The 16639-nt window shown below is 40.9% G+C and overlaps 1 protein-coding gene across 1 annotated transcript in view; it reads right to left on the bottom strand.

Annotated features, from left to right (window-relative positions):
• piezo1 (piezo type mechanosensitive ion channel component 1 (Er blood group)) overlaps positions 1 to 16639 on the bottom strand; it is a 55279-nt gene that overhangs the window by 22187 nt on the left and 16453 nt on the right. Inside the window, exons 2-5 of the mRNA XM_030765168.1 lie at positions 14135 to 14230; positions 5798 to 5920; positions 5233 to 5275; positions 4593 to 4749 (exon numbers count right to left, since the gene is read on the bottom strand). Of these exons, the coding sequence (XP_030621028.1) occupies positions 4593 to 4749; positions 5233 to 5275; positions 5798 to 5920; positions 14135 to 14230 (419 nt within the window). The remainder of the gene's footprint in view (positions 1 to 4592; positions 4750 to 5232; positions 5276 to 5797; positions 5921 to 14134; positions 14231 to 16639) is intronic.

The raw sequence follows: 16639 nt of genomic DNA, 5'->3' as shown, positions 1-16639 counted from the left end.
GATATCGGCTCTGTCTTTGCAGAGCCAATATCTACCCTTTTTCCCAAAAGTTAAAAAAAAACAGTAGTGGCTGCTAGACACTGTTAAAGCACTCAACATCTTGAACAGATCAATTAAAAAGATTTTTCCACCCCCCAAATTTGTTTTTCAGTCTGCATTAGGTTTAACACAGTATACTTAAGCAAGGCTAATGATATTTAATAAGCCGACTGAGTGTTTGTTGCCTTGTGTGATGTATGTTGTCTTTGCGTTGTTTCTAAGGTTATTTCACAATCTCTTTTAAGAGAGAGGCAGCCATGGGCTGTCTCCCAAACAAATACAGTTGGGAACATTTTTTTTTTCTTTTTTGGTCTGTGTGTGTCTGGCCAAAAGACGGTAAAGACTTGATGTGCAGGACGGACCTAAAAATATATTTACTTAAAACACTCAGGCTGTCCTCATGAGAAGGACAGAGGTGACAGGGGAGCAGTAGACAGATGATGATGACAGAGACATTTGTGCCATACCTGAGAGATAAACGTCCCCTAAACATTGCCTACTGCCTTTTTAAGGCGAAGCAGGGCGTGGGACCCACACTGAGTCTGTTTAAGGCCAATTATCTGGCCTCCCACAGAGCCGCTTAACCTTCAGCATGACAGAGTAAAAGGAATGCTGAAAACAGAGAGACTCTTCTAATCATCAAAGCGAGAAAAAAGAGGTAGCGTGTCTCCTTTTCCTTCAATTCCTTTCCCTGATTTCATCCTCTCTCTCTATCTGTCTCTTGCTCGCTCTCTCTCTCTCTCTCTCACACACACACACACACACACACACAAACACACACTGGCGTTCCAATTTTTACCTCCCTCTCTTACTCCTTCATTTCATAGTTTCATCTTGCTTTACATAACCTCTCTCATCCACTATGCTCCTCTTTATCTCTATTCCTCTGAGCGGGGAATGCACACTCATTAGTCTTTAGTGAGGAGGAATCAGAGAGGTGCAGAGGGAGTCCACTGAACACATACAGAAATTGTTCAAATCTGTCTGTCAAATCTAGGACTCCTGTTGATTTATGTTTCTGCCAGTCTCTTGGCATTTCTGACTGTTTCATGAGAGCATACACCTGTTTCCCAGGCAGGAACCAGTCAGCAGGATTTCTCTAAGTGAGGGCCATAACTGACATTCCAGAACTGACCTAATTTCTGACATTCCAACAAAAATAATTTCTCTTTCTCTCTCTCTCTCGCTCTCCCTTTAATATTCTGACATAATATTCCATCCACACTCGCACAACTACAAAATGTTGTTCCTAGTGTGTACGTGTATGTTTTCCATTCTTCGAACAGAGATACAGTGCCCCAGTGCCCCAGTTATAGGCTCAGTCGTCTAACCCGTAGGTCATCTTTTCACCTTACACATATGAAGGCCACCATCTGTAAGACTGCCCACTGGACAGAGCGCTCTCCCATTACAGACGCTCAGAGTGGTTGGATTATTCCGGAGTGCCGTTCTCCTTGGATCAGCATTGGGCCATTAGGTCAGGTTCCAGTCTCATTCCACAACTAAACCAGATCCTCTTCACACCAGGGTTCCTCACCCATGAATTACAGAGCTTTAATTAGCAATCCATTCTCAGCTCAGTTATTCAGCTTCACATGGCACGCAAGTGAGGAATGGACTTTCCTTCAGCAGGCCCCTGACATCAGGCATTACCCTTATAGTACTGACACGTTCCACATCTCTCTCTTGCCTATGCAAAAACTGAACAGAATTCACAGCAAAAACATTAGAAGTACAACAGAATGTATTGGGGACGAACTATAAAACTATCCATCCTTTCTACTAATATCTTCGCTTAGAGTACGCTTCACGTGTAAAATATGCTATATAGTGAACTGAAATACTCTCCTTCTTGTTTGTAATCAGTGTTAGAAATGCTGAGAGCTCATCTTGCTGGGCACAGAGACATGCATAAACACGATCTCTTGTTTCCCCATCTGAACAGCATCAGGCCCTGCATGCAGCCTTGGCCACATCAAAGCCTATTGTCTGGATGCTTAACGGGAACGCTGCCACTACACTGCGGTTGCATTGTTACAACACTAATACACAAATGCCACAGGGCCCGTACATTTTATATGTGGGTGTGTGTTGGCTGGAATGTTGAATTCATAATGCTGTATTGCAAAACCAATGCCGCAAAAAACCTCGGGGAAAGCTTGACAGAACGCTGTATTTACATGTTAGAAACACGCCAGCAGGTTTGGGTAACTAAGTCAAATGGGATGGTCAGAGGGCTGGCGGGACAGTGCCCGTTTACAAAGTTCAGAAGCTGGTGGATGTTTAATTAATCATCTTCTGGAATGGTGGGTTGATCCCTCCCAACAAGTGAGCATATGGACACCATCAGGGTGTGTTTATTATCTACTCTTATCAACCCTCTGTTGATACTCTCAAGAACACACTTTTTGCGAGAAAGGGTGACAGGAGAGAATAGTCTAGAACAAAACAGATGACTATTCTTATACGGCTGATTAAACACTGTAAGATTTTTTTTTTTTTGCTGTTGGCTAGTTTCAGTGCAGAGGACACACGTGGCTTGTAAGCAAGGCCGACTTGCTAATTGGTCTTATAAAAAGCTCTATTTTACTGTGCTGACATATATTGGGGCAGCCTATGTTTGTTGATGTTGTTGCCTTGGCAACAGCAGGAGGAAGTTGTCAGGCTCTGAGCAGCTGTCCAGGCTGAGTGCTGGAATGGCACAAAGGGAACGAGAGAACAGAAGAAAAGTAAATGTGGAGAACAGTGTGAAAAGTACAAAAATGAATGAAAAAAAAAACAAACAATCAGAGCTTTTAATGATTAAAGAGAAACAGTGGGGTTACCATTCTACATACTGTGGTAGGATTTGCTAACCTTCTTGTCATCATATCAGCAGAGTGTGCTTAAATGTGATGTGCAATTCTCTGTGTCCATGTGTGTGTGAGTAAGACAGAGTGAGTCAGAAGGAGAGTGAGAGAGAGAGAGAGAGAGGTCGGTGGGGGGGGGGGGGGGGGACCGTACATGAAAGCGTGATTAATCGGTTCAGAGTTGTCAGACTGGCTGCTGAGATGTGGGGAGCCCCTTGTCTCTGCTGCTGCTGGAAAACTCTTTGCTAGTTTAACAATAGCCCTCTGTCACAAGCACAGACCAAATCTCCCCATTACCTCATCACGCATCAACCCCACTGACACCATCACACACACACTTTCCCCTGTACCTCCACTACAGAAGTTACACACCAGAGCAGAAACACTGAAACATGAGCTAGCATAGCAGAACTGAAAAACTGTACCAGGAGGTAAAATGTGAAAGAACATAATAGACCACAAAACTGACAATTTCCAACCATCTGGACAAATTCCTAAACGATTACATGTTGCAACGCACAAGACAGTCACGTGACCTGTGATCATGAAAGTACAAAAAAAAAAAGAAAAGTATCTCTTTTCCAGGAACTCATATGAGAGTACAGTGTAAGTAGCTTTCCTTACTCTCTTTTTTCTTGTTTCCTCAGAAGTGATGAATTGATGCCAACCGAGCAGCATGAAAGAGGAAACCAGAGTCTCAGACACCAGTTTCACTTTGTACTTCTCTGAAATGAGCATTTTAGTACTCTCTCATTGAAGTACATAAATACAATGCAAGGAAGGCCAGGGATCAGCCCTTTAGGATGGTTAGCAGTCAAGAATATTATGGCATGTTATAATCATAAAGCTACAGACATCACTGTCTGGCAGAATATAGAGCTATTTTCTATGATATGTTAATACCTTGCCCCATATTCATGGGCAGTGTATTAAGTGTGAAAACCTAAAAAAAAGTCTAGCTCAGTATGAGTGTATGGGATGGCATAAGAAATGTCTGTGCAAAGTTGTATTGTCTTATCTCATCTGGTCTTCGTTGTATCTGTGCAGGTGACTGTTTATACTCCTAGATGTAATGCTGTATCAAAATAAAGATGTGCTTTTAGGATCTGAGTAGCATGTAATTATGAAGCTCGTGAGATGAAGTGTTTTGACAAATATTCCTTCAGCTAACTAACTGCTTTGTGGTTAGATGAAGCACCAACACTAGTTTGGACTAGGCCACTGTCATTTCCTTGTCGAGCAGTGACCTGGAGACAAAAGGCTAGAACCTATTACTGACAAACCATATGGAGCGCAAGCTTGTGTGTATGCAAATGAGTGAGAGAGAGAGAGAGAGAGAGAGAGAGAGAGAGAGAGAGGATACCAGACAGAAAGGGAGAGAGGGAGAGAGAGAGAGAGAGAGAGAGAGAGAGAGAGGATACCAGACAGATAGAGCCAGAGTAAAGGAACACACAGTCATTCACTTGCTTTTATGATCCCAGACACACATAACTCCTGGGTTTCACTTCTGCATTTTTAAGCCAGTGTTTCAGTTACGAAATACCAAGAGGTGCCGACACGCCCTCGACTGCCCTGCAGCTACGTTTATACTTCCACACAGAGTGCAGACAGGGCAAACCGCACAGCTAGCTCTATTTGACACATAGGATATACCTAAAATGTAGATGTGGCCAAATTAATTCCACTGATCTAGGCTAAACTCACCTCCTGTAAGATGCAAGAGTTATGGGAAGCCATGGATCCCTCTTCTCTGCTCTTCACTAGGCGGTCACAGGAGACCACAGTGACGAGAGAGATGATGAATATGCCTAGGTCAGGGGCCAGGAGACGTACAACGCTCCAGGGGTCGTCCCAGGGCAATCTGCAAGGGCAAGGTGACAGCGTATAAAAGGTCAGGATCCGTACTTTCCAAAATCAGCATGAACTACAAGGTTACATGGTAATAACACTGTGTGTGCATGACATTTACACTTTTTATATTAAGAGCAATGCAAAATTGCATGTGTACTTTCTGTAATAATGCATGTTTGCAGTACTGTGTGATTTGCTACAATTGAAGCCTTTTGTGCATGGATTCAGTGCTAAAGGCTTCCTTTTATAATTTTATAATTTTATTCTAACAGCTAAATCAAACACTGCTAAATTAAAGACTTTTAGAATACATTGCAGGGCTGTTATATAACCAAGTTGATAAACTTTGTCTGGATATAGATGATTTATCTGCTTTTTTTTTTAAATTTCACATTCACTGCATCCACATGGTGAACATTGTGTCAGCTCCAGTGACATCATCTCTGGTTGCTGTTACACACACTAAAACTGTCACCATGCATTCCTCGTGTACCTTGACACCCCAACATGTATTGCGAAAGACTCCCATGTGCTACCTGTTGGGAGAAAGAAAGAGACAGAGAGAGAGAGGGGGCGGGGGGGGGGGGGGGGGGAGAGTAGATAATTAGCTTGATAGAAGTCGCTGTTACACTTGATGAGATATAAGACAGTTCACACAAAGCCATCATGAGTCTCCTGTAGTCTTGTACTATAGAGGCAACTGTTGGGGACTGTTCAGTCCGCGTCACCGTGGCAACAGAATGCCAGCAGTCAAATGAGATTTCATGGCTGATAAAACTCTCCAAGGACAAATTGACAGATAAACCCAGAGTCTAAACCATAAACAAACAAACAAACAAAAAAAGAAAAATCCAGACAAATAAGAGAAGCTCAAGGCGCAGCCCGGGGAGCTCTCCTCGACTGATCCAAGTGTCAAATGAAACAACTACAGTATGTACAGTTTGATTTCTCACATGTGAAAAAGACATAAAACAAAACCTCCGGATCATTAAGAGCAATGCTTGCATACTATTGTGATTGTGTGGGAATGAAGTTGAACCACTCATAGGCTCACTCACAGTTGTGTCCCAGCGCCGGGTCAAGGCTGGGGACAGTGTAAAGGCAGATCTGGAAGGAGAGATGAGCCAGCAGGAAGATGACAGAGGTGCTCAGCAGGGCCTTGAGGAAGCGTCCTGTGTGGCCTGAGAGGGAGGAGAGAAACAGAGATGGAGATGAAGAGGAGACATGAGGGTTGGAGGACCACATGAATAAGGAGGCACAGAGGAGAAGGGTGGGGAAGAGAAACAAATGCTAAGACCAATTATTTTATTTACAAATGTTAATTAAATAAGATATAAATACGTCCTTAAAGCCATAATCCAGAGATTAAAGGACAGACTAGGTGAGGGCAGGATGCTGAACACAGCATGCTCTCAGTGGCTTCGGTTTTTTCGCAAGTCACAACACATTCAGCAGACAGCCTGCTGCTACCAGCAGACCAAGCAATGAAGTTATTAACTTTGAGGGAGCTGCTCGTAATATTTAATTGCAACTTTTAAACAATGACCTCCCAAAAATGGGATTTCCAATGTTTCTTATAAGAGCACAGTAGTCACGAAACAAACAAGTCCTTTAGCAGATGCATATGAATGTGTGTGTGTGTGTGTGTGTGTGTGTGTGTGTAACTACTGTGACTGCGGAGGCAATCCATAACGATGCTGTATCTCATCTCATCAGAATATTTGAGGGACAGGACTTTGACAGGAGATAATTAAACTAGACTATAAGTTCTCACCACAAGTGTGAAAAAGTGGGGCACAGTGAAATGCAGGTGAACAACCTCACATCCAAACTCTCATTCCTGTGAACTTTGTACAGGATCACTTTTCTCCTCACACTTTCAACCACCATAACAAGTCAGTTTTTCAGCTAGACTTTGATTTTGTTTTATTGAAGTGTTTTATTTTTTTTTTTTGTTTTGGCCAAGGGAAAGGCTAGTTTTATGGCTCATTTGGCCTGTAATCACCCCACTCCAATTAAAGCCTACATAAGACACCCTATTTATAGGATTATCCATGAGTTGGGCATGAAAGGGCTCCATTTACAGACTGACTTCACCATTTAAAATACATAAATACTGTAGGTCGCCCCCAGATGGTTGATGTACAAATAATTACATTATAACTTCACTAGCAAGGGAGGTTGGGATTAAGAACATAATATTAAAGTCTTAAAGTCAATCTCATGTTATATTTATTCTGGTTCTCTGGTTATGCTCAATCTTAGAAGAATAATCTACAGTAAAATCATGGATAATTAAAAAAAAAAAGTTGAAAATACAGTGACCTACTCTTTGAGACCCAAAGGAGAACAGGGAATTCATACTCAGTCATATTTGTTTATAAAAACAGTTCAACAGACTATCTCTGTCCGCTATTGTTTCCTTGTATTCCTTTAACTGATGATCTTATCTTGAGAGACTCACATTTATTGCTTTCTGTGTCAGAGGTCAAACACCTCTAGAGCAAGCTTGAAGTTAAGCCTGGTTCCCATCGACAGTGAACAGTTATGCTGCAGCCCTTCAATTTCCAAGTTTTTTGCTGCACAATTCGATCATCTCAGCATAGCGGGTCTTCCCACCCATTCAGCGGTGCTTTCTTTATGACTCACAGTTCACTGTCAATCATATGGTCTGAACTAAGGACTTTGATTTTGTTTTGACTTTAATGTCAGCATGCATACCAAAAGTTCATGTAATAAAATGTGACATGAATTAAATTCACGGTCAAGAAGCCAAGTTGAGGGAGCTGATTTGTTTTCCATTCTGACTGTGGGACTCAGAATTAATCATGGCCTCTTTAAAGCACTGGACAGGTTTTCCTTTTCCCCCCTGACATGGAGATAAATCTCATCCATATCATTTACCTGGCATAATACACACTTTGCTATCCACACTACATGTTTAATGTGAGTGCTTTGAAAAGATGAGCTTCATCCACCAAGTGATCCAATCCAAGAGATCCTAAGATCCTAAGATACTCAATCTATTCAAGCCAAGACCTCTTGCTGAGGACCACACTTCAACTCTGATGATTTAGGCTGCCGCAAACAGCTCAAATACACTGAAACCAACACCAGCAGAAGCGGGTCCTATCAGAAGAGTGGAGTTACACTGGACTAGCTGGGACCGCGTCCACATGCCTGCTAAATATTGAGTGTCCATTCCCAACCTCTGAAGGACAGCACGGTAAACAAAAAAAGTAAGTGACAGATAAAATGAGGGACTGCATGCTGAGTGAACGATGTCCACCTTCTTCTCTATTTCAGGATGTGGACCAACGGCCCTTTTATGGTATGGTGTGTTGATTGTAGTGCCATCTTTGAGGCCCACCCATGAGACAACAGAAATGAACAGATGTAATTGATATTCAGAGTACATAAATGAACCAGGATTTGCACCAGGATGTAGTTTTGCTAACCACCCAGGAGATCACGCATTCATTTTTACATCTACAGTCAAGTTTCCCTTAAAATGAACACCGACTCATTCTGGCATGGCTTGACTCTTAACACTCGTTTTTCAACCATAATTGCACACCGGTGGTGCGATTAGCAGTGCATTCTGGACTCAATGGTGGTATCCTATTTTAAGAGTCAAATAGGAATGCAGTGTTACATTCCACTGATCCAATAAAATTAAGAACAACAATAAAATAAGGCCTTTATTGGACCAGCGGGAGACAGCAATGGACAAGTCCCATGATCAATGCGCAGAGACGAAGGGGAGTTCAGCCAAGGACGTGCTTCAAAGACATATCAACAAGGAGACGGTTATGGCTGGGAAACCATAGTTACGTATGATGGCTATCGAGACAGCTACCCATATCAGGGTATATGTTACTTTGTTATAAATTTAAATTTAAATCATTTCATTTAAATTTTCTTAAAATGGTCTCCATGTTAATGCTGAACACATGTGTAACGTGAAAAATCTTTTTTCCAACACCAACTAAATGGCTATTTGCTCAAACTAAGCCATAAACGTTTTCCTAAACATTTTACAAGGTCACAGATTCATAGATTCAGTTATTTAGTCCCAACTGTGGGAGTCAGTGAGGACAGTAAACCAGAGGAGAAAGTTCCAAGAGGCTGAACCCCGGAGTCTTTCCTAGGGTTTATTTGTCTTTCCAGTTCGCCCTTTGAGGAGCCCTCCTGTAATTCACCATATGACATGTAAAAAACCTACATCAGCAATTTCTACATATGGTGTATCTCTTCTTCCTTTTTGCTGTCCCTAACTAAGCAAAATCTGCTTCAAGACAACCAATCCAGTAAACTATTACTGGCTTTTCCACGAAACAGGATCTCACCATACCCTTACATGTTTTTTTTTTCTTCTTTTACAACTATAGGTATGTACACTGTTAACAAAACATGTACTCTCATGCAACTGGTGTGGCAGAGGCTCTCAGACCCCTGGAGCCGTGCAGAATTACTGAACACTGCCCTAAATTTGTGGAAAGAAAAACAGCCAGCATTGTGGAACATAGTGTTAGGCTTTACTCCTCTATCACCACAGATCGACTGGCCTTTCACAGCTGTTCCTCTGGGTTATCCCGCATGTGTTCACATCATTTATTCTTTTAGGCCAGGGTGATTTCCTCAAGATGTAGTATTACACTTTTGTTAATATTGTTACAAGAATACGATCCCAAACTCGAAAAAACAACTGCATTTTGTTCCGCGACCTGCTACAGTCACTTGGTACTTGTTTTGGAATAACGGAAAAGCAAAAAATGTTTTTTACTCAGACTCAGTTGAATGTAATGTATAATGAGTGGGGGCCTTTCCAAAAAAGGGGGACTGGGATAACCTGTGTGTTTTTCCAGCAGCTCATAAACCACTGGCTTGGCCGTCCAGGGTAAATAAGCCACTGTTATGGGAGGAAGACCCCTGCGCTGGGTGGAACAGTTCAGGATGGGGTGGAGGGTGGTGGGTGGAGAATGGTGAGTGAAGAAGTGTGGGCGCAGACCCAGGGAGGGCGTTCCTAACACACATAGGAACACATCTGCATACACACACACACACACACACACACACACACACGTGTACGCACATACACACATAGATGCGAGAAACATGTACAGTCCTATTCAAGCTTGGTTCAGTGGTCCAGGGAGTTATGTGGACACACCCTTTTGATTACAGAGGATTTTGCTGATGGTTCTTAATAATATGTGAACACCATGAAATCTTATGATCTTCAACTATCTGCCAAAGGTCATTTTCTCAACATGTAAGGACAAAAAAGTTGCGTTTACTTAATTTGGTAAACAAACCCTAACAAGACCAACTTTTTTTTCTAAATATAATCAAAATTAAACCTCAAAGCGCATATAAATATTCTTAAAAACAGGGGAAAAGCCAGTCTAAATATTTGATAATATAAACCAGCAAGATCCAGATTTTATTGTACATCAAAAAAAAAACCCAAAAAAACATTCTCTCTGGCATTGGTGTGAGAACATATTTAAATTCAAAGACTCACTGCTGGAATAGCAGTGTTATGAGGAAGTTCAGCTCTGACCCGGAGTTAAGGCCACATGGCAGGTACCCAGGGGACCTAGTCTTCTGTCTTCCTCTGCCCAAAGGAAATCATAAGAACACAGAGTATGGGAACTGAGGGGGCAAGACATGGACCTGACTGATTCACCATCTCTGGACAAGAGCCAGCTGCTCTATCCAATTACATTTATGGTCGGCTGGAAATTTCCTGATATGCGTCTCATTATTGAAACAGAACAAGACATTCTTACATGTTGTCATGTTGTCCATCTGTGACCCAGAAGACACCACATATGGAACAGACCAAATTAAGAGAAAAGTACCACACCCTCTGCAGACCATCATACATAAGAAACTAGTCTTACAATGGTATTACAGATTTTCCTCATCTTTTCAATGTAAAAAATATATATCATTTTTATATTCATACATTTTCCAACTTTTGTAAATATCAAATCGATGAATAAATGGTATTTAAATGTGAAAACTCAAGCTAATGTTCTTCTTTATTCCCTCTGAACTGTGGGTCTTGTTGATGTGGAGTTCTCGTTTAGGAAGTATAGGCTATGGCATTGAGCTCTGACTCTTGAAGTCAACTTTGGTCCTGTTTTTTTTTCCTTTTTTTCCTGTTTTTTTTCAGTAATGCTGCTTGTAGAGCAATTAGACCCTTTCGTTGGCCACTGTGTCATTATACCTGAACTGTGGGCGAGGGTGCTGAATCTGCAGTGCCCAGCCCTTCTGGGCTGTAATTGTTTAACAGCCCTCTCCTGGGGTAAAGTAAGGACAGACTCTCTCTTTAAATCATGCATGTCCCTACTAGTTCTGATCCAAATACGGCAGAAAATCATGCTTCAGTAGTTATTATACCTCAGGAAGAGTGACTGTGCAGAAATTGGAGCAGGTGTCAATACACAAGGAGAGATTTAAAATAAAGTAACACTCCTGGGTGTCAGACCGAGTAAGCCAAGCAGTGCATTAATTCTCCAATTTTCAGTGAATGAAACAGTCCTACTAGTGCTCTTTAAACCAGCAGGCACGGCACAGCAAGACACCATTTCTGCTTTTACTTATCAGTCGCAGTAGATGACAACATAGTTTGATCTGACAGAGGATTAAGATAATTTACCATTAATTCTTCAAGAGAAAAGGGGACTTGCAGCGAGGCAGTGACACACAAGACTGTGTAAAGTCAACTGTAGTCATGCTCCAAAGAATCACAGCACTCACTCTGTGAGGCCATCTCTGAACAGCTATGACAGGCAATGACTGCACAATAAAAGTGATGAAATCTTTCCAGTGCAGTCGCATCGGGATTCATTTAGCTGATTCGTACAGTTCAGGTTGACAAAGTCAAGAGTTACATGACTGATGGCAGAAGAGGGTGGCCAAGGCTTCAGTCTGAGTGTTTTATGCTGATTCTCTTATTATTTCTAACTATGCTTGTTCTAAGCAATACACTACACTCCCATCATCATGTCCTGGGCTCTAAAATGAACCAATATATAGGCCGCAGTTTACTAACAGAACTGGGTCAGGGGTATTACCAAAGAACAACACTGTCCTGCATCTCCTCAGAGAGATCTTAACCATGACTCAAGCGAACAAAAATCCAGTCATGGTCTGGAGGCATGACGAACGCTTCTCTTATAAAAGAGGGTTAAGAGGGGTCAAACAGAAGCAATCATAAATTATAGTAACCGGTTATTTCCGACACTTCTCCCAAGTCATGTGACTCCTGGATAGCATGCATCCGGCCCTCCTCTGCTTTCTGAGCCAAAGAGAAATGTTAAACCAAATAGGAAACAAAGAAAAGCGTTTTCATTAACAGCATAGATATAGTTCCTAGCCACCACACCCACTAGAAAAAAAGATCTTTATTCTCCCAGAAAACACACATTACCTGAATCCCCTCGTCATCCTTCCGTTACAGAGCTGTTTATTCATGTTTAAAGTGTTGAGTGCACTGATTAGTGTGTGATTTAATAGCGTGATTGTTTGCAATGTCTTTTAAACAGATATTAAAAAGTATATTGTTAAAATTCACATTTTGTGTAACATTTACAATCATTTACTACGTTTATGTTTTGATTCTTTCTCTTCATCTTTTAATAGAAAAGAAATCCATAAATCCTTCTTAGTGTTGCAAATTATAGTGTGACATCCACATTTCCCTGCCTGTAGTGCGGGCAGAAGTATGTCATTGTTTAATGTCCAAACTCTTTTTAACATATTAAAATTCTGTGTAAAGTGCTATACTCACAATACTTTCTCTTTAATGTCCAGAGGAAACACAACAGAGGCTCTGACTCATTCAGAGTCTTACTGAATCACAGAGGACGACAGGGCAAATCAACTCTCAGGAGCGTGAAAGAATTGATAAGCTGGACAAATAATCCCATAGGCGAAAGGCTATGCTCTATGTGTGTGTGTGTGTGTGTGTGTGTGTGTGTGTGTGTGTGTGCAAAGACCCATAAAATCTCAATTTTTAAGGTCAGCCTGAACTGCTGTGCTAACTCTTACCAGAAGGATCTGGTAAAACCAGGCAGTGGAAAAAGTCACCCCAAGGGCTGAAATAATATCCCCTGTTTATTGATTTTTGATTAAATACATGTTGGAAGATTTGCTTTTCTAAATCAAATCAAATTTGCTTAAGAGAAGATCAGTGAAGCCAGAGAAAGAACAAGAGCTGCTGCAAGGAGACAGAGTCTGTGTTTGACCTCAGATCTAACCTCTGTTGATGGAGGTAAAGATGAGCTGTTAAATACAATGCATGATCTGGAAACAAAAGTCTGTCACGTGTCCTTTGTGAATAATCTCTGGAGGAGATTAAGACCAACCCATTTAGTTAGACAGAGCAATTAAAATTCAAAACAGATTGTAATAGTGATTTCTACGAAATAAAGCATGCAGATAAACCATGTCTCAAAAGCCTGTTGACAGTTCTTTTTCAGTTCAGCCTTGTCTGGACTAGTACAACTTCCTGTCGAGTGTGCAGAACTCTGAAGAGCATCAGATGATTAAATCAGTGTCATGCAAACATATTTACTGAGCCATAAATAAGATTCATGATGCAAGATAAGTTTGGATAAAGTTTCATCAACCAAAAAAAAAAACCTTGATTAAAAAAAAGTTGCACACTTCCTTTTGTGACCCTAGACTTTCCTTTTGTGATATACTTACCAAATTGTCATGCTCAATTAACTCTGAAACTCAAATCTCTCAATGTCCAAATAACAATATAGCCATAAATGATATCATGTGAAAGCCACGTTGTCAGTATGGGCTAATTTTTCATGAACAGGATCAAATAAACTGCCAACACCTCCATTCACATCAAGTGCAACTTTTCTGTAGATGAAATAAGCAGTGGCTGTGATGATTGGCTGGTGTGTAAGTTTTAGATTGTGATTTAATCACTGACAAAGCTGGAGCTACACCCCCTTGTCATCAGTGTCTTTTCGTTCTCTGGTTAAACCACCATGGCAGTACTCAGTCCAGTGACCGGCAAGCTGCCATTTTCCGGAAGGATCCAAGTGAGACACTGGCAAAGCCACAGAGTGAAATAAAATTGTTCATTAAATGATATTCCACGTATATACACACCACCAATTCAGATGTTGTAGCTTTATTAATTGTTTTGTCGATTGATTGTTATATCTGACAAACAGCTCCTATGGTGCGAGAACGTTCCACGTCCAATTGCATGTTCAGAATGGACAGTGCAACAACAACGATTAATGAATGGATTATGTCTTGAACACGCAACCTGTATTTCATACAATGACAAGAGCAAAATGTCGCTGAAACAAGACATCTTCATTCAAACACATTTAATTGCAAAGTTCTCTTACCTCGTAGTGTGTGTTTGTTGGGCCATAAGAACCATGGTAAGAGCAGCAGGTACAGAAGGTAGACTAGAGAGAGGGCATTGTATCGCAGCAGGCAGGCTGGAGGGAAACAGATAAAACAACAGGGTCATAAACTGAAGTTGTCTCTGAAATGTTTCAGGCACCTGTGGACTATCATACAAATCACAATGTGTCTTTAAGACATGAACATCAGAAAGATACATTCAAGGATAAGTGGGATGCGATACTTAATTCATTCAGGATGCAAGGACACACACACAGAAAAACAACAACAAAAAAAACCCTTAACTACACCGCACACTGCTAGAGGAGAGCACTCCATAAATCTTAATGAGAGGAACAATCCATACCAACTGTGTGTGCACAACATAAAAAATCAGTCTAGCCAGAGAGAGCAAGATAAAGAGGTGACACCAGGAGGTCAAATTTATCTGCAGTCTGGAAACCTCTGGCAGTATTGCCTTGATCTTCACAGGGAAGCGGTAGAAAAACCTAATCACTAACTGCTCCTCATCCAGCTGTAGTTGCTGCACCAGAATACCCTGAGTTTGCAACCATCTTTGTTCAAGCTCAGTCAGCTAGAAAACCAATCATGCTGTTCTTCACCCATCACTTTGATGATGATTTTGACAATGATGAAGATGATGGTAATGATGATGATGATAATGTTATTAAAGCTTCAGCTTACTGAGCAGCTTACATGCAAGGAATTCTGGGTGTAACCGTCTAGCCGTTTGAAGGTCTGCCAATCTATGTGAGAGATTTCCAGAGACTACTGCCAAGGCATTGAGGCTTATCTGAATCTAAGATGGATATATATACAGAAAGACACCTCACAAAGCTGAATAACACTTCATAGTATTAAAAATCTTCAGGCCTCTGGTGGGAATGGGAGATGTATCTCCCAAGCAGATGACCCTATACACAATTGAAAGCTAGTTAAATGTTAGAGCGTGCTGGCCATGAAAGAATATTCTCTCCTATTTACTTTTTCTTTTTTTCAGGCTGTGATGGCCAGTGCAAAGGCTGGAGTCTATTCCCAGTAATAAACTGCATTTGGCATCTAAGGTATGAAGCTGTGTGAACAGTTTTATAAAAGTGGGGGAAAGGGTGTTCCAAAAGGGTGAGTGGCTCATTTAGTTCTGGAGAGGAAAGTTCACACTTGTCGACATATGGGTCCATTTTAACAACTACCTCCTTGTAATTAAATATTCAATGCAAACTCGACTAACTAATAATTACCACTTTTTAGTTGTTTACAATTTGTAATGCAGTAAATACATCCATGTGTGATTTTTGCTGTCTGATTAAATGCAAAACGTTTTATATCCTGTATGAAAAACCAACAGCGAAAGAGCCCGCTTTGTCCTACTCCCTGAGAGAACAAATAAGAACATTGTCAACCAAATTATGCATGATAAGGAAAACCTTGCACTGGACTAAGTTTTATGAACTTATCTAAAAAAAAAAAAAAAAACAACAAAAAGAAATCGTTATGAAAACATTTCCTAGCATTTTAATAGTGCTTTTGAAGTCTTTTCAGGTCAGTACAGAAAATCAGCATTTCTGATAAAATATACAATAGGAAATTAAAATCCAAGTGATGGCTTAAAAGAATCATCTGAGGTAACAGAGACTGCTCAGGTCATGGTTATAAAGAGCCTGTCAAACAGCGGAGAGGTGACTACTTCCCTGCTATGAAAGGCCAGGCTTGTCATTTTAACAATTCACATGTTGGATTACGATTTTGCCAATTTGAGCAAATATGGTCATAACGAAGAGCCGCAGACAGGCTGTCTCACGATCGCAGACATAGACAAACTACACAGTGTCGCCAGAGCCTTATCAGCGTTGTAACCAACATCACCAATTTCCCATTTCTGAGGAGCTAACGCGATGCAACAGGTCCACTGTGAAGATGAATGGAATTTTAAATACCAAATAATAGAAGTTTGACCTTATTATTTTCTCTTTTCTTTCATATCCCCCCTCTCACATTTCCATTTTTTTTTTTTGTCTCCGTCACCTAAGTACATCTCTCATGCACTCAATGATTTGTCAAAGCAGTGCCAAGGGGAAAGCTTGACGGGAAAATGTGATTTGACTTAATCCTCTCAGTACTGGGAGACACCATAATGCTGGTGGGACTTTAGGGAGGTACAGAGTAAAAGTGCTGAGTCTGTATTTAATCTGCTGTGTTATGGACCACAGCTCTTCCTCATCACACCCTTATCAGACAAAAAAGAGATTAACTAGGGCTTGACATAACAGCTACTTGGAAAAACGGGATTTAATCTTGTCAGCTAGAAGAGCCAAATGTGTATTACATGACTGTTTTCCATCACTATTAATATCAATATCTATCTATCTATCTATCTATCTATCTATCTATCTATCTATCTATCTATCTATCTCTCTCTATATAGAGAGAGAGACAGAGAGATTTATATAAACACTCACACATACACATTTGAGTATTTAAAACAC

The sequence above is a fragment of the Chanos chanos genome, chromosome 2 (assembly GCF_902362185.1).
Source record: "Chanos chanos chromosome 2, fChaCha1.1, whole genome shotgun sequence".
Classification (NCBI taxonomy): domain Eukaryota; kingdom Metazoa; phylum Chordata; class Actinopteri; order Gonorynchiformes; family Chanidae; genus Chanos; species Chanos chanos.
The sequence above is the reverse complement of the archived record's forward strand: the minus strand, read 5'-3'. Positions and strand labels throughout refer to the sequence as shown.